Source organism: Petaurus breviceps, unplaced genomic scaffold, assembly GCF_028583685.1.
Source record: "Petaurus breviceps papuanus isolate PSGF00001 unplaced genomic scaffold, PetGlider_PUasm1.0 126, whole genome shotgun sequence".
Taxonomy (NCBI): domain Eukaryota; kingdom Metazoa; phylum Chordata; class Mammalia; order Diprotodontia; family Petauridae; genus Petaurus; species Petaurus breviceps.
This window is the reverse complement of record NW_027185655.1, coordinates 7,333,920-7,361,896: the sequence shown is the minus strand read 5'-3', so window position 1 is coordinate 7,361,896 and position 27,977 is coordinate 7,333,920. Positions and strand designations below refer to the sequence as shown.

The 27,977-nt window shown below is 41.5% G+C and overlaps 1 protein-coding gene across 1 annotated transcript; it reads right to left on the bottom strand.

Moving 5' to 3' along the window:
• Positions 1-105: 105 nt before the first annotated feature.
• LOC138164431 (sulfotransferase 1B1-like) lies at positions 106-27,977 on the bottom strand. The gene is made up of 8 exons (XM_069092254.1): positions 27,718-27,977; positions 20,778-20,926; positions 18,480-18,608; positions 10,977-11,074; positions 8,559-8,685; positions 3,954-4,048; positions 1,283-1,463; positions 106-986 (listed from the first exon to the last, which is right to left on the bottom strand). Exons 2-8 carry the CDS (start codon positions 20,923-20,925, stop codon positions 874-876), a joined length of 891 nt encoding a protein of 296 aa, XP_068948355.1. The 5' UTR covers position 20,926; positions 27,718-27,977; the 3' UTR covers positions 106-873.

Below are 27,977 nucleotides of genomic sequence, written 5' to 3'. Positions count from 1 at the left end.
ATTTCTCTGTGCCTCTTTTGCATATTTGGGTATCAAGGAAGATCTGAGGTCCACTTAATTAGAAGGGACTGTGGACATTTTAATAAAGCACTGTTGGTTCAGAGCTCTGCTGCAGTGCCTTTTATTGTAAGTTGGATCACTACAATTCCCATATAGACCCTGGAAGAAGTGAAAGTGAGGAGGGAGCTTTTCGGGTACCAGGGAACCCAAAATTCAATCAAGACTTCATAACAGCATACAATCAACAGCACTGAGAGTGGAGACTGCCAAGTCCTCACAGGATAGGCTGAAGGTGGGCCCAGGGGCATGGGGGTGGGGCTCTGGGGACTGGGAGTATTGGAAGAGAGGTAGGGTTGGTCAAAGGTGCCTTGTGCCATGTGGAACAGTTTGCTTAGAGAGAGAACAAATAAGAAGATTGTCCAGAGCCAGAGAACCCTAGTTCTCATGTCAATTTGAATCTGCCTTGTCCAGAAATACTTGGGCTTGATCCATTGCCATTTAACCTTAGATAAACTGAATCTGGGAACAAGGTATAAAAGAGGAATTTGATCAGGCAGTGACTAATTCCTTGCACATTTTTATGGAAGGCTAGAAATCAACCTTTATGATTTCTGCCCTTCGTGAGATTTCCTTTAATTATTTTAAACCCTAGCATATATATACATATATATGTGTAATATTTAGTGATGAACCATATAAGTCCCTTTATTAGAAGAAAGAAGATGGAGGAGGAGAAGGGTCTTAATAAGGACATGAAAAGGGCAGTAAGAAACTGGTAGAAACCACTGAAGATCTACCAAATGAGGATGGGGGTTTAGCCACAGGTGCCTTCAACTTATAATGCAGGAATAAAAGTTTGAGAGTTAGGTCACCTTAGACCTCTGTGCAGAACTTTAGTGTGGTTCTGGCCATTTCCTTTTCATACATCACATCAAATATTTCATTCTGGGCCACTGTGAAGTGATTCTTCCAGTCACCAATAATCCCTGGAAAATAGAAAAGAAAAGGAGTTAAATTTCCAAGATATTTCTATCTTGACAATTGTTTGTGAGATCTTAGAAAAGGAACACGTTATGAGCTAGCATGGGTGCGATACCTGAATGCTTTGGAAAGTCTCCCAATTTATTTTCTACCTCTGGACATTCTCTCTTGTGTAGCATAAACAGGTGACCAACAACTCAGAAAGTCAGCTCTCCAAGCACATTATTATTATAATCTCTTTCACCACACCGAACAGTGAGAGCACAGAAATGGTTATCGGAAATTTCAGGAAAATTGTTACCCTTCCGTATGTGAGAGGAGACTTCGTGATCCATCATTTTACTCGATACATTTGTGAAGTTCAACAAGGGATTATTTTTCATCATTTCAAATGAGGTATGATGGATAATCTTCTTCAAGACTTCTTCATCTTGGTTCTTCCCCAGGAACTGCATCACCTTCTCAATTTCCTTCTTAGGGTTCTGCCAATGGTAAAGAGATTTAAAAAAACTTGTAAGTTTGCCAAGTAGTTCAGTGAATTAGTTTTTTCTGAAATATGTCAGGGAGAGATGATGGAAGAGAGGCTTGGGGGTCAAGGAATATATCAGATCCCTAGATATTCTTCCCCTTCCCCACTCCCTCGAAGACTTTTGTGGGGTTCCCTTAGGTGATGGTAACTAGTACTGATGAGATCCCTACCTTACCTCCTGCCAGGTATGAAGAATAGAATTAGAGTTAGAGTTGGGGTTTTCTTGGCTAACAGGGTTCAGTGACTTGCCCAAGGTCACACAGCTAGTGTCTGAGGCTGGATTTGAACTCAGGAAGATGAGTCTTCCTAGTGCTCTATCTACTGTGCCATCTAGCTGCCAAATGTACACATGGGCTCTGAAAATGTGCTTCTGGTCTAGTACTTCTCTGCTGAGGTATGTTTATTGGTTGTAGATTTCTCTGCATAGTAACCTCCACTTTTTCTCTTTTGTCTTTCTGTACAAAGAAGAAGGAAGAGGAGAAAGAGAAGGAATATGATCAGTCCTGGTGATTTATAATTGAAATGGCCTTCTCTGGTCCTCTGCCCCTCCTCTCCTCACCAAGCCCAAATCTAAATAAATAACTGACTCCATTTTCAGGGCAAGGGTTTGTAATGGGAATGTAAATTTTAAAGATCTTCCCTGCCCCTAGGCTAAAGTGCACCTGGAGCCTGGGGTGGGAGGCTTGTTTTTCAGTTGATGCTTTTTGATTGGCCAGTGGGTCCAAAAGGTTGTTACATTCTCTGAGCCAGGAGAAGGCTATATAAGTCCTGATGTGTAGCTTTGTTTTTGGGGCTCACTTTGAGAAGTGTTCTGTGATTTGATCTGGATTCTGGGAAGCTGTTGTCCAGAGGGGCCCCCCCCCCCCAGCTTTGAAAAACCCAGATGTTGAAACCCATATGTTGATTTGATATGGATGTAATGGTTGGACAGTTTGGAAAGCTGTCTACTTGATCTGTTTCTGTCTTGATAATTCTGCCTGTATACTTTGAAGTTCAGGGTGCTGACCTTTTTCCCCTGAACGAGGTAAACCATATATGTTTGACTGATTAAAGTAAGCTTGTTAACCCATTTTGAGTTGCTTTCCTTTAACAAAGCAGATCTAAGAACCTGTGTTGGCAGCAAACCCTGAGGATGCTGGGGTGCTTGCTGGACTTTGAAGTTGTTCATCTTTGAGGTAGACATTCTGGGAAGCAGAGAGGACCCTCTGAGACTACACTCAGGTGCCTGATTGTCAGGCAACTTGATCTTGTTGCCTTTCTTAAAGACCAAGGGAAAGGACTGCAGGAAATAGGAGCTTGGTCAGAATGTGAGGAAGAACATTGAATAGGTTTATTTTTTTTTCTTCACTTGAGTCTTGAATTTTCCCTTTGCCATTCTGCCCATCAGGCATGTGAAAAAGGAAAAGGGTAGACCACTCTCCACTTGGCACAGAAGCAGCTCACTGGCTGTAGATGAGGAATGGTTCAGATTTGTTTATTCTTCCCTGGAAGTTATAACTACCCCACCCTCTGTGATCAAACAGGGTGCAAAGACTCTCTTTTGGCCACCCTCTATAGATGGAATCTGAGAGAGCACAATGAAGAGTTCAAACTATTATGATCCATGGCAAAGGTGCCTGTGCTCACTGCAGGGCTCATGGTATATCAAGAACAAAAGCACAAACATTTCCCCCCCAACAAGTGAGACTCTCCCCTCACTCTCTGAGGAGAAAGGGCTCAGACTTAGCTCAAGTCCGATACAGCCTCCTTCTCACCGAGTTCTTGGTATATTTCCAGGCAAATGTTCTTCTGCAAAAGCTAAGTGAGATTAAATAAAACTGGGGCATGTCACTGACTCTGAACAGTGAGGGAAATACCCCCAGTGGGAATGTGACCTGAGGAGAAATTAGAGAAGAGATATCCACAAGTGTTCAGAATTCCTTAAGATCTTGAGGGTGCCCAGAGTCTGACTCTGGGAGAATGGACTAGACCCTCCATGCTACATTGAAACCCATCCATATTGTGAGTGTGAGTTGTTTCTAATAATCAACTAAGATTTTGAACTGCCCAGGCCAAAACTTCATGCATTCATAAGATAATTGGAATGTTTACAAAGGAAACATCCATCTGCAAAAGGAAGCTTGGAAACCAATGATAGCTAGGCAGACCAGCACCCAGTCAGGGGATGAATGAAGAGTATAAGACCACGTATGTATTGCTTTTTTTGTTTTGTTTTTGCTTTTTGGAGGGGGGAGGGCAGGGCAATTGGGGTTAAGTGACTTGCCCAAAGTCATATGGCTAGTAAGTGTTAAGTGTCTGAGGCCAGATTTGAACTCAGGTCCTCCTGACTCCAGGGCTGGTGTTCTATTCACTGCGCCACCTACCTGTCCCATACCACATATGTATTCTTATCCCCATGATATAGAGGGGAATTGGCCACAGTGTAGCACATAATCTATTTTACCTTTTTCATATCTTCATAGAACAGGTAGAGCAGAGGATAATCTTCCTTTTTATCCCACCAGCTCTTCACGTGGGTGAACCAGGAACCATAGGACACTAAATCCAGAGAAAGGAAAAGGTAATTTTTTTTTTTCACTTTTTTCTTTGGAGGGCAATTGGGGTTGTGACTTGCCCAAGGTCACACGGCTAGTTTTTCTGTTAACCGCCTGAGGCCAGATTTGAACTCAGGTCCTCCAGAGCCAGTACTCTATTCACTGCGACACCTAGCCACCCCAGTAATTTCTTTTTTTTTTTTTCCAATTTTATTTTAGACTCTAGGACCAGAACACAAATGCAGAATAGAGAAAAGAAACAAAAACATTATCACAAAATTATATATTGGAACTTAAATACAAAGTAAGAAAGAAAAAAAAAGCATGTTGTGTGCATAGCAGAACATGAGAGGATTCAAAATGTGTAACAATTTTCATTTCAAATAGAAAGCCTATATGATAAATACTACACATTGCATTGAGAACTGTCCATCTTTGCTTTCTTGTGAGTTTTCTTTTGATCTCTGCTGTATACTTTTTTACTTTGTCGTTCCCCCAGCCCCCCATGAAGGCTACAATAAAGTTTAGATGTTTCTCTATAGCCATAAGTATATACATATAGAGACATATGCTCTCCCAAACATATTCTACTCCTGATCTTTGTTTTTATGTTTGTGCATATCTATTGTTTCCTATCCCTCCTGCCTCTTCTACTTTACTTCTTTTTTTTTTTTTAAAGCAATCAGGGTTAAGTAACTTGCTCAAGGTTACAGGGCCAGTTATTTCTGGGTGTGGTGCTGAGTGTCTGAGCCCGGATTTGATCCAGGTCATCCCCACACTGGAGCCGGTGCTCTTACTAGCTGAGCCACCTGGCCACCCCTAAGCAATTGGGGTTAAGTAACTTGCTCCAGGTTACACGGCCAGGTGTTTCTGGGTGGGTGCTGAGTGTCTGAGCCCGGGATTCGATCCCCAGGTCATCCCAACACTGGAGCCGGTGCTCTTACTCACCGTGCTACCTGGCCACCCCTTCTACTTTACTTCTGCCCACTACCTTGCCCTCCTATTACTTACCTCACCCCCAAGAATCCCTCCCCTGTTGTCCCATTCCCATAAATCTAAATACCCCCTTTTACCTATTTCCTCATTCTCTCTAAAGGTCCCTCCCTTGTACTCTCCCCCCATCCTATGCTCCTACCATTTTATTTCTTCTGAATTTAGAAGACTTTTATGCTCTTCTAAATATACATGTGTATTGTTCCCTCTTAAACCCAATCCCAAATTAAAGTAGAACTACCAGCCCTCCTCCTCCATCTAATTCCTTTGTATTGATTCTTCCCCTTGTACCTTATTTGTATAAAATAATTATTCTTTTTAGCTGTTCCTAAATGGTTTTAATTTTCAAATTCATATCATACTCAGGTTTATCCCAGTCTTTCTTATGAGCTACCCAATTATTAATAAGAATCTTAGACATACGTTTTATGTATATAAAAAACAGTCTGTCCTTATGAATCACTTGTAATCAGTCTTCAGTACGTACCTTATATTTCTCTTGGTTCTTGTATGTTGAATCTTCTATTAAGTTCAGGATTTTTTTTTAGCAAAGTTTTGTAAGTCTGAGAGTTTATCAAATGTCTATTTTTTTTTTCATTCAGGATAATACTTAACTTTTCAAGGTGTGATAGTTTCCACCAGAGCCCCAGTTCTTTTGCTATTTGATATATATTGTTCTAAGACCTGCGGTCCTTTAATGTCTCTGCTGCTAGGTCTTGTGTTATTCTAATTGTGGCACCATCATTTTAAATTCTTTTAATCTTGATGTTTTTAATATTTTATCCTTAAGCTGAGTTTTGGAATATGACCATGATATTCCTATGAGTTTTCCTCATAGGATCTCTTTTAGTTGGTGATAGATTTTTTTTTTCCTATTTGTACTTTCTCCCCTTGTTCTAATGCTTCAGGACAATTTTCTTTATTTCTTGTATTATTGAATCAAGATTCTTTTTTTGGTCATAACTTTCAGTTAGTCCAATTATTTTTATATTTTCTCTTCTTGATCTATCCCCCAAATCTGTTGTTTTTCTTATATTTCATTTTCTCTTCTATTTTTTCATTATTCATATTTTGCTTAATTATTTCTTGATCTCTTATGATTTTGCTGGTTTCACTTTGCCCCATTCTAGTTTTCAAGGAGTCATTTTCTTCCTTAAGATTCTGGATCTTCCTTTCTAATTGGCTGTCTTTCCTTTCATACCCTTCTTGTTTTTCTTGGATTATTATTCTTTTAAAAAAAATTTCCTCCATCTCTGTCATTTGATTTTTGATTTTTTGCTTTTTGGAGGGCAATTGGGGTTAAGTGACTTGCCCAAGGTCACATGGCTAGTCACACTTAATGGCTAGTTAAGTGTCTGAGGCTGGATATGAACTCAGGTCCTCCTGATTCCAGGGCTGGTGCTCTATTCACTGAGACACCTAGCCACCCCTCTGTCATTTGATTTTTAAAAGATCTTCTATGAATTCTTTTTGGGCAGGTGGCCATTTGACATTACTCTCTGGGGGTTTCTTTGCTTCAGTATGCTCCTCTGAAGATGAACCCTGATCTTCTCTATTCCCATAATAACTTCCTATAGTTGGATTCTTTCTCCTTTGTGCACTTTTTGTGGGAATAGCTAATTTTACTAATCACCTCTAGCCCTGGGGGATGCAGGTGGTTGGTGCCTCTTGCCCCAAATCTCAGTTCTCCCCTCTAGCCTGGAATCAAAGCCAAACCTCCAGCCCCCTGTAAGTGCCCACAGCCAGGGCCATTCTGTCCTGTTAGTTCTGCACTCACCAGGCGTTTGCTGGTTCCCTCTTGCCTCTGCTGCTCTCCAAAGCCCAGCTGGGTCTGGCGTTCCTGGTCAGCAGAGGTTCCCATGATCTCCCTGGGCTCAGATGCCCAACTCCCCTCACTAATGGGGGTAAAAGTTCCTGTAGCTGGCAGAGAGGCAGCCTCTCAAACCATCTAACCCCAGGACTTGCCACTTGTTGTTTAAGGGGCTTGATTCTTGTTGTTAAAATAGAACCTAGCTTGGAGGTGTTTACTCTTCCCAGGGACCTAACCTCATCCATGGATTTTTCTTCTGATCTTCTCAAAGGTAAAAGTAATTTCTGTAAGAATCCATCCAACCAACCACGTTTCTCTCTGATCAGGTTTTTGATACTGTTATAACTATCCAAGGACTTGATCTAATTTGGTCACCAGGGCAACTGAAAACATTGGATTAGATCCTTTTGGGTTTAGCACATGTGTTTGGGTGTGCATTGTGGGGGGATTCTCTTGATCGGGAGGTATAGGATCCTGGGAGAAGCTTACCCAGCCGTGGAGTATTTTTGTGGGTCAAGGGTGTGGCACCAAATTGAAAGCAAAGAAATTTATTAAGGAATCAAGAAAACTGTTCTTGCTGATGGCAGTTTTAGCTTCTTAGGGTTTTAAAATATTTACCGGATGACTTAGCCAATCAGAAGCATTCTGTGTCACTTAGGCTAGACACATAAAACATTTTACAGGACCAGGAGGGATAGAGAAGGGGGGATCATTCAGAAGGGGAGTATTTGGAATGCAACTGGCAGGATTTATTATCAAAATAAGAAAACATCCTCCATTCAAGGGCAGGAGGCAAAGGGAAATGGCCAAGTAATTTCACAATTTTAAAATAAATCCAATTAAACAAAACTTCAGGGTTGAGATAACCATTTAGACAAGATTACAGATATCTCTTATCTAAGGACCACAAATATTTATGACTACAGTGAAGGAGACTGTGTGCTTTGCCTTGCCTTACATACTTTGTTATATCTTATTTCTTCTTCAGTAGAGGATGGGGACTTTCCACTATTGGATCACCAGGTGGTTGAGCAGTTAGTCCATCAAAATGTCATGAAATAATTATGGTTCCTATTTTTTCCCATGGCATTTTTAACAGTAAGAAAAATATCGGAAGGATATTAGAAAAATTTCAGAGCAAAAGTATATATACATCATTTAGGATTTCTTTGTATTAATCTGAGAATGGTAATTATTTGTATTAAGACTAACTATTCAGGATTTTTTCTAGAGACAGTGATGAAAAGAAATGCACAAAAATCACCTGTGGTTTTTCTAGCATGAATAGATACCAAGTAAAATACACTTATTATTTCCCTGCATTTCCATTCTTTTTAGTCAGCTCAGCAATATTTGTTATGAGCAGTTGATCAGTTTCTAGAAGGTCAGAATATTTTCTGGATCTGGTCTAGTAGATTATTATTATTACCTCACAAGTTTGTGGATAGAGCTACAATTGGGATTTGTGTTACCAAATGATGCTTTGAAAAAAAAGAGATGAGATTAAAAATGAACAAAGACAAACATTAGCCGTAGGAAAAAAAATAAGATAAATGAACGAAATATGCAACTGGAAACTAGAAAACTAACAAATAAACTAAATTAAATTAATAAAATAAAATAAATAAAAATGGAAGATGCTAGAAACATACAAAAAAAATAACGAAGACATTCAAGAATGAAAACGATTTTCAGGATAATCCCAACCTACCTTTCCCAGTCATGTACTTCTCCAGATACTCTGCCCAGGAATTAGGGTAAGGCTCCAATTTATTCATCAAGTCAAAATGGTAATATGAAACTGCAACATCTTTGGCATTTCTTGCCATGTAAATTATCTGCAAGAAAATGGAGGGGAGATTTAGTTGGAATCCCAAGAAGAGAACTGTAATCAGGAAAGAAACTAATGATTCATTAATAGAGTTGATTTTTTTTTGAGCAATTGGGGTTAAGTAACTTGCTCAAGGTTACAGGGCCAGGTGTTTCCGGGTGGGTGCTAAGTGTCTGAGCCTGGATTCGATCCCCAGGTCGTCCCGACACTGGAGCTGGTGCTCTTACTCGCTGTGCTACCTGGCCGCCCCTGATTTTTTTTTTAATGGTAGCTCACATCTAGAGGTTGGCTTTGGAATTGCTAGGGGTGGGGGGGAGGGGGCGTTTACAATGTCAGTATCCTGAGTGCCTCTGCTCTTCCCCTTTAGGTAGATTTCCACCTTATCTTGCCTCCATACAACTTCCTCCTGTCTCCTTACCATGTTGCTGTTTCCTCCCCTCCTACCTTGTCCTTTAAAAGTTTTTTGGCTGATTCATTTTTTTATTTTGTTGATGTTTTCTGTCTCTTAAAATACCATGGTATCCCATGTATCCCTTCACTTTCCCCTCATTCAGAGACATCCCGTATGATAAATAGTGTAATTTATTATACAGAGAAAAAAATCAGCATAATTGATGGATACATTGGCAAAGTCCCCAAACACATGCAATGTATAAAACCTTCCTACCATGCCTTTTATATGTTGTCTTTCTCCCAGTAGAATGTAAACATCTTGAAGGCAGAGACTGCCTTCTTTGCTTGCAATTGTATCCCTATCCCTTAGCAGAGGGTCCTGCAAACAGCAAGTGCTAAGTAAATGAGTAATCCATTTATCTATTAGAAGTGGATTGAGTGGTGGGCCTCTGGAGTATGGAAGACCTGAGTTCAAATCCAACCTCACACACCTATTAGTTGTGTGTTGCTGGGCAAGCTACTTAACTTCTATTTGCCTCAGTTTCCTCATCTGTAAAATAAGGATAATAATATTGCCTGCCTCTCTGAGTGATTGTGAGGATCAAATCAGATATTTACAAAGTGCTTAGCACAATGCCTGGTACATAGTAGACTCAATGAGAGTTTATCCCTCCCTCCAATTTCTTTCTCCTTTCCCTTCTTCTTCCCCTAGATAGGCAGGAGATGTGAGCCTGGGAAAATGGCAGTTGCCCTAAGAGGTTTTGTCCATGCCTGTTTCAGTATCAGATATCCAGAGAATTCCTCCGAAGTAGAGAATCCATTCTAGGGTTGCTTTGGTTGGTCTAGGTCTAAAAGGTGGTAGTTTCCCCAAAGTTCTGAACCACATCTTACAGCAAATTCCTTACGACACTACCATTTTATTCTCTTCATACTTTACAATCCCAATCACCAGTGTGGCAAGGACTCCTTGTCTGAATGGTACTTTGTCCACTCATATTATTTAAACCAGCATCTAGCTGGTACTATAGCCCAGTAATGATATCTACTCTTTCCTACCTACTTCTCCATCAGTCAACTCTGAGCCAATCATTGAGGCTTCACATCAAAAGACAGTATTTTCCCCTTATGGAGCTTGCATTTTATTAAATCACCCTGTATGGTCCATGCCTTCTCCAATTACCTTGTATTGACGTATCCCTATTTTGATTCCCATTTGTCTTTCAGGAGAATGTAAACCCCTTGAAGGCAGGGCTTGTTCTGGTTCTGTCTTACATCTCCAGAAACTTACATATAGTTAGCACTTAGTGAATATTTATTGAATTGAATTGAACTGAATACAAATTTTGGAGTTTAAGCCTCCCATTCAGTTTCCAGAGTAAGACAAAATACATTGAAAATATGTGGAGTCCTTGGTGTGATGTTTTGTTGTGAAATGAATACACATTTGCTTTAAATCCTTAAATCCTTGCCCTGTGGAGTTGAGACAGTAACTTCTTGTGGAGACCAGTAATATAGATGACAACTTCAGACTGACAGAAGAAATTAATTATCTGTGCCCCTAGATCTAATTCTGCCAAAATAACAAGTAAGCACTTAATGAGCATTAGCTATGTTTCAGGACATCTAGGTGGCACCACAGTAGATAGAGTGCTAGGCTTGGAGTCAGGAAGAGTCAAATTGCTAAGTTCAAATCTGGCCTGAGACAGTTAGTAGTATATGATCCTGGGCAAGTCACTTAACCCTGTTTGCCTCGGTTTCCTCATCTGTAAAATGAGCTAGAGAAGGCAATGGCAAACCACTCCTGTATCTTTGCCAAGAAAACCCCAAATGGGGTCATGAAGTCAGACGTGACTGAAGACGATGACCATGCCTTGGTGGATTAGAGATCTGCAACAAACATGTTACCTTGCAGTTGTTTTTCCAGCAATCCTTGGGAATGAGATCGACTGGCAGATGGGTCTTGATGAGGCGGGGTGATGGCATCTTTTCTAATGCCTCAGTCCCTAGGAAAAGCCCATTTGGTACAAGGAGATGTTAGACTTTGCCAGGAAATATTCCATAACATCAATTCCATGGCCAACTGTCTCCATATTTTTCTGAGTAACTGCTGTTGAACTCTGAAACAGTTGCAGATTTCCTACTTGGGCACTTTTGGTATAGCCTTCAACAAACATGGTAGGGGTTGAGGAGTAACCCAAGCAAATGAGAAGTCAGTTTACTCTTTAGCTTAAAAAATTTGTTCCTATGAAGTAATTTCATCAGCTAGCTGGTACAGTAGGCAGAGCACTGGGTCTAGAGTCAGCATTACTTTTTGTGAGTACAAATCTGGTCTCAGATACTTACTTACTGTGTGACCCTAGTCAAGTTGCATAATCATGTTTGCCTCAGTTTCCTTATCTGAAAAATGAGTTGGAGAAGGAAATGGCAAACCACTCCAGTATCTTTGCCAAGAAAATCTCAAATGGAGGCATGAAGAGTTGGATATGACTCAACAAGTATTTTCATCAGATCAACTCTGAACCAGTTTTATTCATCTAGAACTTTGAGGTGGAAGATACCTTAGAAATCATCTAAGTCAACCCCTTTTTTTACAGATAGAGACACCCAAGCCCAGAATGGGCTTTAGCCATTTTGAGTTTTCTATTAGTTCTAGCAGCTTCTTGGCTTGTCCTTCATGGTCTGTCTTGACTACAGTCACATTCATCCAGTTAAGTGAATCAGGACCCCATTAGTTAAAGTGCAGAGACAGGATAGGGACTCAAGTCCTCTTACTCAAAGGCTCAGTGTGAGGGTGGCCGAGGTGAATTGCTGGGATCAACATTTGACTCCACTGGGATTCTCACTTTGGAGTCTTTGGGGGAGATGGTACAGGAAAACTTGAACAGAAGAAAGGAATTATGGAGAAGACTTGGAAGGCTTTGCAATTTGGAAAAAAGATTGAGGTTGGGGAGGGAAAATTGGAGAATTTGAAGGAGGAGAAGGATCTGTGATAAAGGAGAATGACAGACCCAAGGAGGAAGACTTGGGCTTAGGTGAAGGAGAAGGGAGAACACGAGGAGAAGGAAGTTGGCAGGGCAAAGTCAATAAGATAAGGTACCAGGAGAGAAGCTGGTGGGCCTAGGTAAGAGGTTAGCAAAACAAAGGAAAGGCATTTGGGTGTGGCTGTCAAAGTAAGGGGAGAAGGAAAATATTACCCAGAAGCTGCAGAAGAAGCAGATTGGACTCTTACTTCCTCTGCATACCTTTCAGGTCAAATCTATGGCTGCTATTGAAACCTATGGCTTCTGGCTCTGCCCCCTTCAGTTAAACAGAACCCGTCCAGTCCCTCTCCCACATGATAACCCTTCAGATGCATGGAGACAGCAAGCACCCTGTTTCTGCCAGTTACAAGATGGGCCACCATGGGCAAGTGACTGCAACTGCTCTGAGCTTCATTTTATACAAGTATAAAATAAGGCAAGGACTTGATCTGAAATCCCAAATCTATCCCTCACTATTCTCCGGAACATCACTCCCTCCCTGTTCCCTACTGCTCAATCAGGGACTGAAGGTTTTTAAGAAGAAGCTGAATGACCTCTTGCACTGAATATAGTAAAGGGGATTCTCATACGTGTTCAGTTTGGATCAGATGCCTGTGAGCTCCTGGGGGAACCTCTCATTGAGAGATGATGGGGAATCAATCACAGATATGAGGCCAAGCTCAGAGTCAGGAAGATCTAGGTTCATGTCTTGCCTCTGAAACATAGAGTGACCCTTGATATCCCAGTGACCCAGGCAGCTTTCTACGAACCTAAGAGCAGGCAGAGATCTGCATTGGTGAAGAGAGTCACCTCACTTGGGATTCCCTATGTCAAGGAAAGCACAAGTCTGGTTCAATAGATGAAGAAATAAAAACAAAAAAATATAAACTAACAGCAAGAAACCCAGGCTTGGAAGTGAGACTGAGGGGGATAAATTGTTGGAATATTTAATGCCTGAAGTAGGGGATTATATAACAAGTCTTCCAGACAAATTTAGAGCTCTTCGCTTCCTATATCTTATCACATATGTTCATTTTAAAGTGAATGTCAGATCAGCTCACATAAAAGCCACTTGAAAAATATTGTAAAATCAATTGGGATATTTTTCCTGTTCCAATTTTGTGTGTGTGTGTGTGTGTCATGGATAGGTTTCTGGTAGAAAAGCTCTGCATGTTACATAAATAATGCAATGCACGATTTCCTTTTATATGTAGAGATTTGCAGATATTTCAGAATAAGATTTTCTGTTTTGGGGACTGTGACTGTGTAAGCATCTGGAGATGGAATGTTGCTTGCCATAATGAGCATGGCTTTCTTTTATTACACTTGAAAATGTACCCAGTCCTCTAAAAATGACAATCGTGTGTGACAAACACAAGTCAAGTCTGTCACATAATATGTTCTGTGTTATAACAAGAATAGGCTCTGAGACATAAACATTGTTTTGAAGCAACCTTTTGCTGTTTGCTCAAAGGAAAGCTGGAGCAGGGCTGCTGGAATCTGATCCACTTCAGCAGCTCAATTTCCAGATGCGAACTTCCATCAAGCCATTTGGCAAAATGAAAAAATAAAAATTCTAGACTGGACTGAGCCTTGGCCATTGCAGTGCATGTCTGTGATGATAACTTGATTGCAAATTGCTAAGTGGCACAGTGTTTTGTATATACATACATAAATATATATAGAGGGAGAGAGAGAGGGAGAGCTGGGACAAGAGTGAGAGGGGGAGAAAGGGGGAAAGAGAGAGAGAGAGAGAGAGAGAGAGAGAGAGAGAGAGAGAGAGAGAGTTAGACTTGGAGTCAGGGAGACCTGAGTTTAAATCTTGCCTTAGACACTGACTGTGTGACCCTGGGCAAGTCATTTAACCTCTCTTTGTCTTGGTTTCTTTACCTGTACCCATCCAGAGCAGGTGTTGTGAATTAAACCTTTGTTACTCATATTTCTTACACACATTCCTCACTACTATTGTGGTCCAAGTTTAAGCTATTGCCTCCCATGGGTGGGAAGGAGCAAACTATGTTTTAGGAGAATATTTTGTATTAACTGTCTTTACCATGTTATCTGAGCAAATACCTTTGGTAAAAACTAATTGAGACTATTGAATGACTGTCAATGGGAATTACTGCTTTGGGTATTCAGGACCAACAGTAGGAGAAGCCTTCTTTTCCTCCTCCTCCTCTTCCTCCTCTTCCCCCTCCTCCACCTCTTCTTCCTTCCCCTCCTTCTTCTCTTCCTCTTCCTTGTCCTCCTTCCTCAGCACATGTGGTCCCTCTTTCCACTTTGCCCCTCTCTCCACTTGGGGCACCATATGTGCCATCTTACACATGGGAATATAAGTTTTGGTTCCTTATGTTTTAGAAGCTATTTTGATGCTTGGGGGACTACTTTTTTTTTTGAAGGGAGAAGGCAGGGCAATTGGGGTTAAGTGACTTGCCCAAGATCACACAGCTAGTAAGTGTCAAGTGTCTGAGCCCAGATTTGAACTCTGGTCCTCTTGACTCCAGGGCTGGTACTCTATTCACTGTGCCATCTAGCTGCCCTTGGGGGCTAACTTTTAAAAATATTTGTCCATCATTCAGTCAATCAATTATTATTATTTTTTAAAAGCTTTTTATCTATAATTTTCATTTATGATTTCTTGAAATAGAGTTCTGCAAAAGCAGGCTTTAAAAAAGCCCAATGTGTTTCAAATGGGGCTACTTGACTACACCTTTAAACTCAGATCACCCTGGCTTTCATTGAATGGCCAATAATAGCCACCAGACCAAGGCTCTGTGGCTCATTTTTTAGGTCTTGACAGCTTAGAATGAGTATAAATAATAATTGTTTTCTCTTCTGGCCAGAACCCTTGAGATTCTTCTCCCCCCCGACCCCCCATTTTTTAGTGATGTTAAGTTAGACCATCTTTTGTCTCAGTTCTTATGTTGCCCTTAGTCATTGAACGGCAGTTGCTTTAGACAAACTGAGACCTGAGAAAGATCTTAATTTAGAAAGGCCAAGACCACTGCATCCCAGGCTATCACCTGGGGGGAGGGGGAGGGTGAAACTGATGATGTTATTGCTCTGCCTCACTTAAATCGAATTCATGTGACCCAATTCACCCTCGTGATGTCATTGGTCCTGTTGGAGAATGAAGGATGAAAAACAACCTCATCTATAAATATGGGGAAAATAATAGCACTTTCCTCATGGAGGTGTGAAGATCAAGTAAGATAACACATGTAAAGTGCTCTGCAAATATTAAAGCATTAAAGGGTTAATTGTTATTTCATTTGCAGGGAGATGCTAGGACTGTATTTACTGCTAGGTGATGCAGTGGATAGAGTACCTCACCTGGAGAGAGGAAGACCTGAGTTCAAAGCCATCCTCAGATACCCATTATCTGTGAGACCCTTAGCAATTCATGTAACCTTTGTTTGTCTCAGTTTCCACATCTGTAAAACAGGTATCATAATAGCACCTACCTGCCTTGGTTGTTGTGACGATCAAATAAGATAATAATTGTAAAATGCTTAGCATAGTACCTGGCATATAAGAGTAAGAGCTGGGCAGAGTCAAGATGGCAGAGTAGAAGCACACACTTGGTGTGGACTCCTCTCCAATCACTTCCAATATACGTAAAAAAATGACTCTTGGGGTGGCCAGGTGGTGCAGTGAGTAAGAGCGCCGGCTCTGGCATCAGGAGACCTGGGATCGATTCCAGCCTCAGATACTTAGCACCCACACAAAATAACTGGCCGTGTAACCTTGAGCAAGTTACTTAATCCTGGTTGCTTTAAAAAAAATGACTAAACAAACTTTAGAGCTACAGAACCTACAAAGAGAGAGAGAAAAACAAAGCTTCCACTGAAAGAAGCCCAGCAGGTGGACAGGAAGGGTCTATCACACTGAGCTGGAAGCCAAGTGCAGCCCCCCATGAGCTGCATGGTTCCTGGCCCCAGCATGGCCCGACCAGCGGCAGTCCCAGAGCAGACTTCAGGAGAGAGAATCACCAGCAGCTGTGGTGATTTCTAGAACTATCAACCCATAAATGCGCCCCCCCAAAGTAAAAGGTCAGTGTGGAACTTTGTGAGAACAGGGGGACCCAGAGCGAGGTCCAGCCCCTGTCCCCAAGGTGAGAACTAGTGGGGAGAAGACAGCAGTTGCCTGGCTGTCTCAGGAGCTCCTGGTTTGCAGATTGCAGGGGTATCAAACAACCATTCATAGGGTAATTGCTCTTGCTTTAACCTGCTTGGATCTGGATCCCAGTCTTGGGTGGTGGTCCTAGGGTGTGTGACCAGTAAGCCAGAGTTTGTGGTGTCTGTAGAGAGGGTGCCCAACTAATAGCTCTGGCAGCTGTGAAAATCCCAGCAATTTGGGATGAAGCTCTCTCCATTCTAGAAGCAGAGTTCTACTGTGGCAAAGAGCTCAAAGGTCAAGAAATTGACTGGCAAGATGAGCAAGACCAGGAAACGTAATCAAACCATAGATTCCTTTTTTGGAGACAAAAAGAATCAAGGCATGGAGTAGGAGGAAAACAGCAAAGTCAGAACTCCTGCATCAAAAGACTCCAAGAAAAATATGAATTGGTTACAGGCCATGGAAGAGCTCAAGAAGGATTTTGAACATCAAGTAAGAGAAGTGGAGGAAAAATTGGGAAGAGAAATGAGAATGATGCAAGAAAATCATGAAAAGAGAGTCAACAGCCTGTTAAAGGAGACTCAGAAATACACCGAAGAAAATAGTGCCTTAAAAAATAGACTAACCCAAATGGCAAAAGAGGCCCCAAATAGCCCATGAGGAGAAGAATGCCTTAAAAAGCTGAATTTGCCAGATGGAAAAGGAATTTCAAAAACTCACTGAAGAGAATAACTCCTTCAAAATAAGATTGGAGCAATTGGAAGCTAATGACTTTATGAGAAATTAAGATACTATAAAACAGATCCAAACATGAAAAAAATAGGTAATGTGAAATATCCCATTGGAAAAACCACTGACCTGGAAAATAGATCCAGGGGAGATAATTTGAAAATTATTGGACTACCTGAAAGCCATAATAAAAAAAAGCCTAGACACCATCTTTCAAGAAATTATCAAGCAAAATTGCCCTATTCTAGAAGCAGAGGGCAAAATAGAAATTGAAAGAATTCACCAATCACCTCTTGAAAAAGATCCCCAAAAGAAAACTCCTAGGAATATTATAGCCAAATTCTAGAGTTCCCAGGTCAAGGAGAAAATACTGCAAGCAGTCAGGAAGAAACAATTTGAATATTGTGGAAACACAATCAGGATAACACAAAACCTGGAAGTTTCTACATTAAGGGATTGAAGGGCTTGGAATATGATATTCCAGAGGTCAAAAGAGCTGGGACTAAAACCAAGAATCACCTACCCAGCAAAAATGGGTATAATGCTTCAGGGGAAAATATGATCATTCAGTGAAATAGAGGACTTTCAAGTATTATTGATGAAAAAACCAGAGCTGAACAGAAACTTTGACTTTCAAATACAAGAAGCATGAGAAGGTAAACAGGGACAAATAATAATAAGGAACTTACTAAAGTTAAACTATTTACATTCCTATATGGAAAAATGATAATTGTAACTCATAAGACTGTTCTCAGTATGAGTATAGTTGAAGGGAATATATGTGTATATATGTATACATACATACATATGCATGTATAGGAGAGTATATTGTACATAAATATATGTGAGTGTGGACTTCTGCATGTTCATGTATACATAGACAGAGGGCCCAGGATGAGTTTAATATGAAGGGATGATATCTAAAAAATAAAATTAAGAGATGAGAGAGGAATTTATTGGGAAAAGGAGAAAGGAAGAAATAGATTAGGGAAAATTATCTCATATAAAAGAGTCAAGAGAAAACTGTTACAATGGAGGGGAAGAACAGGAAGGTGAAAGGAATTGGGACAACATGATTCTCATTGAATTTGCCCCAAGAAGGGAATAACATACACACTCAATTGGGTATCTTACCCTACAGGAAAATAGGGGGGTAGGGGATAGGAGGGGGGATGGTAGAAGGGAGGGCAAATTGGGGGAGAGGATAGTTAGAAGCAAACAGTTTTGGAAAGGAATAGGGACAAAGGAGAAAATGGAATAAGTGGAGATGGGATAGGATGGAGGGAAATATAGTTAGTCTTTCACAATATGACAACTATGGAAATGATTTGGGTACCTGCACATGTACAACCTATAGTGAATTGCTTATCTTCCCAGTGGTGGTGGGTGAGGAGGGAGGAAGGCAAAAAATCATGATCATGATCATCCATATCTGAGTTGGAGAATTGCAAATACTGCTATGTCTATTTTAATTCAGCATGGCATGCATCAGAATGACAGAGTAATGAAAACACACAAGCAGACAAAGCAAATGAGGTACCTGTCATCCTCAGCCCTGGAACAAACAATTCCAACATGGGAACTTTTTCGGTAATGGCATTTCTACTACATTTTTCAATGTCGCCGTCATTTTGAATCATATCCACCACTTCAGAAATCCAGGTGGTACCTGAAACAGGACAAGGCTATAATGTCTATCAAATGAACCTACCTCAGCTATTCAGGGAACTTCTCCCAATTTTTTAATTATTCCGTTTGAACTTTTGTTGTACTGAATCCTTTTTGTTGTACTGAGTAGTGTTGCATTGAACATTTCCAGGTTCACTGTACAGTCCTGTCAAGCTTTCTTCCTCACAATCAGTCAAATTACAAAGCATTTACATTGTTGGGATTGGAGGGACCCAGGGACAAAACCAAAACTCTCTCTCTCTAGCACTACACTTGAGGACATGGCATTATGTTGAGATAATATATATACATATTAGTCTACGCTTAAAGAGATGAAACAAATACAAGTCAATTGTGGGTGGGGGGCACTAGCAGTTCAAGAAGGCCTCATGTGGGAAGTAGTACTGGAACTGGGGAAAGTACAATTCAGGCATGGGAAAGCCTGTGCAAAGGTGAAGGGTTGGAATGGTGGGTGTTTGTTGACTGTCCCCTTCCACTTCAAACATTTAACATCCCCATGTGTAGGCATGGGCTAGGGGCACTGGGACCAGCCCCTCTCCTGGCAGGATATGAAAGAAAGGAGAGATCCCAGCTCCTGTGGTTTAGTTTGGAGGTACTTCTGCTGTGTCCTGGCCTGGTTCTGCCCATTGAAAGTAATGGGGCCTAGTTCATGGTAACTGATTCTGCCTCAGATCCTTATGATGGGGCCCTGCCTTGACCTTGTCGCCCCACACTTAAGTCCCCTTATCATGATCCTGCCCCATAATCCAATTCTTACCTTGTTTCTACCAATCCTTCCACAGGCTCAAGACCCAATGTAAAAGTCATTTAGCAGTGGGCAGGAAATAATGGTTCAGAAAAGAGAGTGGTCCACATCAGGGGCCTCTGGAAGCATGTACTGGGGACTCAGGCCCAGGGGCTCAGGTGTAGGAAAATCCATTATGCCCAAACTGTCAACTGGGACATCCCTTGGCTGCCCTACCTCCCTAAGCCTGCCTGTCTACTCCAGATCCTTTCTACTGGCTGTTATTGAAATAATAATGATGAATTATATAAATCAGAAAACATTTTTAAGCACTTTTTATATTTTATATTTTTATATTATATAATTATATATTATATATTTATTTCTCTTTATATTCATTAAGCACTTACTCATGTAAGCTGGACATTGTGCTAAGAGCTAAGCATACAGAGAAAGTTAAAAACAGATCCCGCCCCCTAGGAGCTTACATTCAGATGGGGAAGACAGCATGCACAACTAGGTCCAGAAGACATTCCCAGGGTAGGTGGAACGGAATGTAAAAGGGAGGGCATTAGCAACAGCAGGGGTGGGGGAAGCCTTCTAGAGGAAGTGGGCTTTGAGCTGATGCTCCAAAGAAGCCTGGGAAGCTAAGAGGAAGAGGGGAGGGACAGCCCCAGACCCCGAGGAGGAGGAGGACGAATGTTGTGTTTGAGGAGCAGCAGGCAGGCCGGTGTTGGCTGGACCACAGAGTAGGTGGGAGGGAGTAAAGAATAAGGTGATGAGCAGGTAGGAGAAAGGTCAGGTTATGAAGGGTTCTAAAGGCCAAACAGAAGAGTTTGTATTTGTTCCTGGAAGCAATAGGGAGCCACTGGAGATCCTTGAGGGTAGCTGGGTGGTCCAGTGGAGAGAGTGCTACGCCTTGAAGTTAGGAAGGCTTATGTTCATGAGTTCAAATCTGGCCTCTGACACTTCCTAGCTGTGTGACCCTGGGCAAGTCACTGAACACTGTCTCAGTTTCCTCATCTGTAAAATGAACTAGGAAAGGAAATGGCAAACCCCTCCGGTATCTTTGCCAAGAAAACCCCAAAATAGGATCACAAAGAGTTGGACAAAACTGAAATGACAAAACAGTGACAATGAATAACACGAATAAACTAAGTGTGTGAATAATTCAAAAGCTTCCCCTTCTCTAGTATTTAACAATACTCCCTTTTAGCCCTGCTCACATGATGATAGGGCAAGGTATTAGGAGTCCATAAAATGTCTTTTTTTTTCCCTCTTGCTAAAATATCTATCTCTGCCAGGAAACATGAACCATGGGGTAAGATCAATTTTGTTATCTGAGGAGGGCAAGGACTTGATAAAAGTGCAGGGTTTCTACAAGGTCTCTTGGTCGGTAGACTTTCCAAAGGTCACCAGACTCACCAGATTTGGGGTAAGAGGCAATCACAATGTCATCTGGCCTCCACTGGAACTTTTCTATTCTCTCCCAGTTGTGTGAAAATGCATAGACAATGGGGTACCCATGGATGGTCTTGGGCTCCTTCCTGATGAAATCTTCCAGGGTGAGCATTCTAGAAGGAGGTGCAGAGAGATGAACCGAATACTAATCAGAATCGTTGGTAGGCAACTGGCACAGAAACTTGAATTTGAAAGTACTACACACTTTAGCAGAACACAAAGGGCAGGTTGTAAATATGGGCTGAGGCCATGTGACAAACTGAACAAAGGTCTCTGGGAGGGGAAGATTTAATAAATCAAATAATTATAATAGAATAAAATCAAACGTTACCTTTGAAATTCTTATTGAAATTTCAGAGCAAAAGTCAAGCAAGGAGAGTGAGATCTTTAGGGGTCAGATACATCCTCAAGTGAGTCCCCTAGCTCACTATCAGTTTTAGAGGTCTTGAAAATGTTTTTAGGGGGCAGCTAGGTGGTGCAGGGAATAGAGCACCAGCCCTGGAGTCAAGAGGACCTGAGTTCAAGTCTGGCCTCAGACATTTAACACTTACTAGCCATGTGACCTTGGGCAAGTCACTTAACCCCAATTGCCCTACCTTTCCCCCTCCAAAAAGCAAAAAAAAAAATGTTTTTAGGAAAAGACCTTGCCATAGGAGCAGCTGGGGGCACAGTGGATACAGTGCTGGGCCTGGAGTCTGGAAGACCTGAGTTCAAATCCAGCCTCAGACACTTACTAGGTGTGTGACCCTGGGCAAGTCAAGGCTTCAGTAATAGAGAGGAGGAAGAAAATGGCAGCTCTCACAGAATGTGGCTTTATGTTTTCCCAATGAGTACAAACATTCCTGACAAAAAGTTTCATGTGGTAACAGGGGGGACAACAACCCTCTCTGTAGGATGGGCATACATTCCCACTAACAACCCCACACCAGACTGGCAAAGGACTTGGGACCCCAGCTGGCTTTACCACACACAGAAGGACTCAGGTTAGGACCATGGGTTCCAATTCTCACCCAGTCTGAGGTTTTCTTGGCAACAAAGGTTTTCGAAAATGTGTCTCATTAATAAGGAATTGTCCAGATGCTGAACATCTCCATGTTCTCACCAGAAAGTTTCTTTCCAATGCAAATACCTAGAAGTATCAATCACTGCTAAATGTGGATGCCTGAAAGCTCTTGGGAAAGCATAACGTACACACACCTCATTTGGGTGACAGTTCAATGAAAAGGCTCCCAAATGGAGGGAAAATTAGTTGGATAGGCTCACTGAAGTCCAGATTAAAGGACACTTTGACAGAAATGCAAGTCTGTTACTTTTCAGACAATGACTGCCATTCAGTTGCCAAAGTATTTCCATGGGTCTAGAGCTGGAGGGGAACTCAGTGTCTGTCTGGTTCTACCCCCTTTATTTTACAACTGAGGAAACTGAGATCAGCACAGGTCAAGTGTCTTGCCCAAGGTCACACAAATAGAAAACATCAGAGTCCTCTTTCATATTGAAGTGCATATGTGGCATTCTTTCTACTAGGTTGTAGGGACAAGGTAAGCCCCTCTGTGAAGAATAAGATTATACAAACCAAGGCCCCAAATCAATATGACCTTTCTATTACCCTGAGCTGTTTGGGAACAGGGATCCTGAGAACGTGAGGACTGCTCCTCTCGTGGGACCCCGGCCATGTCCTTGTCAAGAGATATGATAACTGCCCAACTCCTGAAACTAGTCATTCCAAGGAAACATCGTTCTTGGGGGGGCCTTAGAGGGACTGACCTCCATCCCAGGCCTCACGCAAGATACGATCCTTGCTAAAAACACCTGGCAGTATGCCCTCTTTGTTCTCAGCACTACTTAAACTGTAAGATTCAAACTCCAAAATGGAATCTCACCCGTGGAGGAGACGTCTTTCCGGGGACCCTCCCGTGTGGGACCCTGATGGCTGTACCAAGGATTCCCCAGCTTGTGTGGTCAGGTGTTAGTGCTTCCCTGCAACGGTGATGCTTGTAAATATATGTATGTATGTATATGTATATATGTATGTATGTATGTACCCACTGTTAATCTTAGTCACTCTTTTTCTGCTATCTTTAAGCCTCTTACTCTGTTATCTCTGGTTTCTTTCTCACTTGCCTATATATACACATATTCTGAATAAACATTCTAAAGCAATTGCCTTGGGTCTTTCTCGGAGTGCCGAGCATTCCATTTATGTGAATCCTGAACCTCCTCAATCAGACATAGATCAGGACAGCTAGGTGGGGCAGTGGGGAGAGCCCTGGTTTTGTGATCAGGAAGACTCATCGTCTGCCTCAGTTTCTTCATCTGTAAAAGAACTGAAAAGGAAACTGGCAAAGCACTCCAGTAGCTCTGCCAAGAAAACCCCCAATGGGGTCATGGAGAGCTGGACACAGCTAAAATAATACCACAACAATTCTGGGTCAAAGTAGAGACGTCCAGTAAAGCTGCCTTAATGAAACTATAAAAGAAGGGGAGAGGGAAGGAAACAAGCATTTATAGATGCCTGCTAAATACTAGGCACCATACTAACGGCTTTACAGATGCTGTCTTATTTGGGTCTCACAACAACTCTAAGGTACTATATGTTATCCTCATTTTATAGTTGAGGGAATGGGAGTAGGCAGAGGTTAGGTGACTTGCCCAGGATCACACAGCTAGTCAGTGTCCAAAGGTAGCATCTGAACTCAGGTCCTGGTGCTCTGTAAACTGCCAGCAAGCTGCCTCAATGAATAATATAATTAGCATCTTTATGGTTTTTAAATAAATGTAGTGTTCAAGGTCACCAGAGATACTGTGTTATAATGGACAGATTCAAAGCTACAAAATCCTGCCTCTGACACATGATAGCTGAGTGACTCTGGGTAAGTCAATGGACCTCGACTTCCACTGGGAGAGTGAGTTTCCCAGGATTTCCTTAAATCAGTGAAATCCCAAGTCCAGCCTCATTCCTACCCTATTCCTATGTCTGTCCCTATCCCTACCCTTCTCCTTATACCTGTTCTTTAAATTCACATGAGTCATAGATCCAGACCTTAAAAATTAGACTCAGAAAGTGATTAGCAAAGCTAGAAGCTCACTAACACCTTTAGATGATCCAGAAACATTACTGATGATACAAAGAGTTTCTTTGGCTAAGAAAGAGTTCCCACTCCCAGATGCCTTAAGTTTCTCTTGAAAGAAAAATATTGTTCAAGAAGCATGGAATTAGTAATGAGCTCATGGTGTTGAAGCTAAGTCTGAGCACAGAGGTACACTAAAATAAAAGCCTCTGTGAAAACTATTACAAGATCCCGCTCAAGACGGTCAACAAACATTTATGAAGCATGCCAGGCACTGTGCTAAAAGTTAGAGATTAAAAAAAGGCAAAAACCAGTCCCTATCCTCAAAGAGCACACGACTGAGTCCAGTATAGTCATCAGTGGAATTTGGAATTGATTCAGAAGATTCACTGACAACTGAAAATATCTGTGTAGGAAAAAAGAATTCCATTTTAATGGACACTTGTTAATAATGGATAGTAATAATAATGGATAATAACAATAGTAATAGATAACAATAATAAATAATTGTTCCAGATCACAGGACTGTAGATTAAAAGCTATCAGGGATAATAGAAGCCATTCAATTTGACCCCATTATTTTACAAAAGAGGCAACAAGGGGGTTACTTGACTTGTTCAAATTCACCCACCTGTATGTAGCAGAGATAGGATTTGAACCCAGGTCTCCTGACTTCAGATCCAGTACTCTTTTCCATCATTTCAAGGCAAACAGAAATAGAATTTATTTAAAACCTTTTTTTGGGGGGAGGAAGGCAATTGGAGTAAAGTGACTTGCCCAGGGTCACACAGCTAGTAACTGTCTGAGGCCAGGTTTGAACTCAGGAAAATGAGTCTTTCTGACTTCAGGTCTGGCTCTCTATCTAATGTAGCACCACCTGTCATCCAAAAAAAAGTAGGGTGTACACATAGTAGTACACATATATGTCTATCTATCAATCATCTACCTCTTTCTCTCTCTTTCTCTCTAATTTTTTTTCCTATCAGACCCATGGTTTCATTGGTGTAGGGAATTCCCTTTGAGGACTCTTCTTCCCTCAGCACACACTGGCCCTGGCACCTGCCCTGTAACATATAACAAAGAAAGTTGCATGAGCCACTGAGAAGTCACGTGACTTACTCAGAGTCACAGAGTTGTGTATGTCAGGGGCAGAAATTGCACTCATCTGAATTTGTGTATATATAAATGTATGACATATACACATTTGTGTATATGTTTTATATTTATACAGGGCAGCTAGGTCACACAGTGGATAGAGCACTGGGTCTAGAGTCAGGAAGACATCTTCCTGAGGTCAAATCTGGTCTCAGATACTTACTAGCTTTGTGACCCTGGGCAAGTCACTTAACCCTGTTTGCCTCAGTTTCCTCATCTGTAAAATGAACTGGAGAAGGAAATGACAAACTGCACCAGGATCTTTGCCAAGAAAACCCCAAATGGGGTCATGAAGAGAAGGACACAACTGAAACGACTAACAATGGCAACAATCACATATTTTATGTTATCTATAGATCTATGATTGATTAAGACTTGAGCAGACTTTGGGGAAAGATTTTGAAGACTTTAGGGAAGATTGATGCAATGAATGAATTAAAGATAAGAATAATACCTCTGAAGGAGAAGAGGGCTTAGCATAATGTAAAATGTGGTGTAACTTTTCATTGTTCAATGTTACTGATACTGTGTACATATTCTCCTGGTTCTGCTCACTTCACTTTTCCTCTGTTGTAGTACAAGTCTTACTTAAAAAGGAAAACTCATTTTTCTGCCTCTTCTTTCCCTGCTTCCTGCCCCGTCCTACTATGTCCTGCTCTGCCCTGAACCCACATACATTCACACACACTCTCACACACACACAGAACAGCTGTTGATGTAAATTTTATAGTCAATCTCCTGGAAAGGGCAGAGTAGGGGTTGGGAGTTAGTCACCAAATCTGGGCTGTCTACAAAAAGGACCTGAGATGGTCAGAAGTAAGGCAGAGTGGGAGAATGCTAGACATGAAGAACCCAAAATCAAATCACTGGGTCCTCAGTTTCTTTGACTGTATTTGTGGTTGGATTGGCTTACAGGAGCCACCCAACACTGGGTGAATAGGGCTCCTTAGGAAAATTCTTGTGACTCCAGGGACATGTGTGACTCAATACTGAAAGGTGATGAAAACCCTAAGTGGTCTCCTCATTCTTTCCCCTGCCCTGTGACACATCATTAGTATTGTCAGGCATTGCATCAGTTAAAAAGAAAAGACAACTTTTGATTAGATTCCTTCCCTTGACTCTCCTGTGTGGTAAATGGTTCTCTCTGCCACCAGATTTTTAGTAAAGGATTAGGGGAGATTAGTGATATTCTTTGCTAGGAGTGTGGCCACTCCCAGGATCATGGCTCAAGCAGCCAGGAGAGTTTATGCCTGGGCCTCTGGCTGTCTTTTCCTCTTTATGTTTCCTTTCCAGAAAAGGTGAGTGAACATTGTTTTCAAGATGGATGTGTCTAGACCTAGAGGTGACCTTGTGAGCTTGAGAGGTGCTGGGTCCATTGGGTGAAGCCAGTTGGCCCAAGGGAGTTTCTCCATCACAGAAGATGATCACTGGCAGGAAGATGTTATAGGAATTGTTTGGACAGTGCAAAACCAAGGTGAAATGTAGCTTTGCCTGTTCAGTGGTCCAAACTGCTTCATGTTTCTATGTTTGTAACTCTACCTCCCAGTAGAGAATAATAGCAGTTATCCCTTCCACATCATGACTTTCCCCATTATGGTTTCAATGTATCATGGGTCAGCATAAGAAATTAAATGGGAATTTTGGGGGAGTTTTGTGGAAGCTGCAGATGACACAGAGCCTATGACCAAACACTTACTCCAAATTTTACAATAAGATAGTGTAAACCCACCATGAAAGAAAAAGAAAAATTTCAGACTTCTCTGGTATGAAGGGAGGGCCAAAAAATTTTACTCAGATTTTCCAGATCCAGGGAGGCCATGCCTTAAGTAATTGAAGCCTTATTAATGTGTGCTGGGAGTCTTTTTGTGTCTTTTAGTATACACAGTTTTTGTGAGTGGGAAATAATAATAAATAATAAATGATTTTTATTATAAATTGAGTATCTTTTTACCTCCCTTTTGTAGAGATCATAGATATGAACTATAACATGAGGTCTGAATAATTATTCCCAGGAGCACGAGGGTGGAGCTTTAACAAGCTGAAGAATTTAAGGAAAAAGAAGCCAAACTGCCCTCTTGTTAGAGGGCTGATTCCCCCAGAATTGAACCTAGCTCAACCTGTGTGCCTAGATCCAGAGTAGACAGGCCCCTTAATGGAAGGCAATAGGAAGGGAGGAATCACTCACTGTTCCTTGATGCTAATTGCAAAACAAGGAAGCTGGAGCCAATGAACTGTAATATTTCTTTCAGCTCTAAATCTATAATTCATAATTCCTGGAGATGCTTTGTGCCTATCAAGATAAGAGTCACATTGAGAGAGACAGAAACAGAGAGAGAGACAGAGAAAGAGGGAGAGACAGAGACAGAGTGAGAGAGAGAGAGACACAGAGAGAGAGACAGAGAGAGAGAAAAGAGAGAGAGAAGAGAGAGACAGAGAGACAGAGGAAGAGAAAGAGACACAGAATGAGACAGAGAGAGGGGGTGGGGGGAGAGGAAGGGAGGGAAAGAGAGAGAGAGCACCTTAGAGATCCCAGTCAGAATAGTTCTGAATTCCACAAAGGCTAATTTGAGATCCCTTGAAGTCACACAAAGCACAGACACATTTGTAAAAAGAAACTTCATTTAACAGGCTCTGGACACACAGCAGGAAAAACTGCCAAGAAAATAGGAGAGTTGACAAACCTTAGTGGACATTTCCTTGCTCTCTTTCTCAGGCTGTCATCAGTAAGGCAGCAGCAGTTACAGCCCAGGGTCAGCAGTCAGAGGACGAATTCCAAAGGTCATGGAGTCCAACTGAGCAGCCTCACTATGTTAACTAGAAAAGAATAAGCTTTGGGATCCCTGGTGTCAAATAAGCAAAAAGCTAGAGTTTGGAATCTAAACTGTGTGTTAGACAATGAGCAAGGCAGGCCCTCCCATTTCAACAGCTGGCAGGATAAAGA

Excerpts from the sequence above, each read along its gene's own strand:
- LOC138164431 (XM_069092254.1), bottom strand. The coding sequence starts at position 20,925 with ATGCTCACCCTGGAAGATTTCATCAGGAAGGAGCCCAAGACCATCCAT. Across the intron at positions 8,686-10,976 it reads GCTGGAAAAACAACTGCAAG|ATAATTTACATGGCAAGAAA; the intron begins GTAACATGTTTG and ends ATTTTCTTGCAG. Across the intron at positions 1,464-3,953 it reads TCTATGAAGATATGAAAAAG|AACCCTAAGAAGGAAATTGA; the intron begins GTAAAATAGATT and ends TACCATTGGCAG.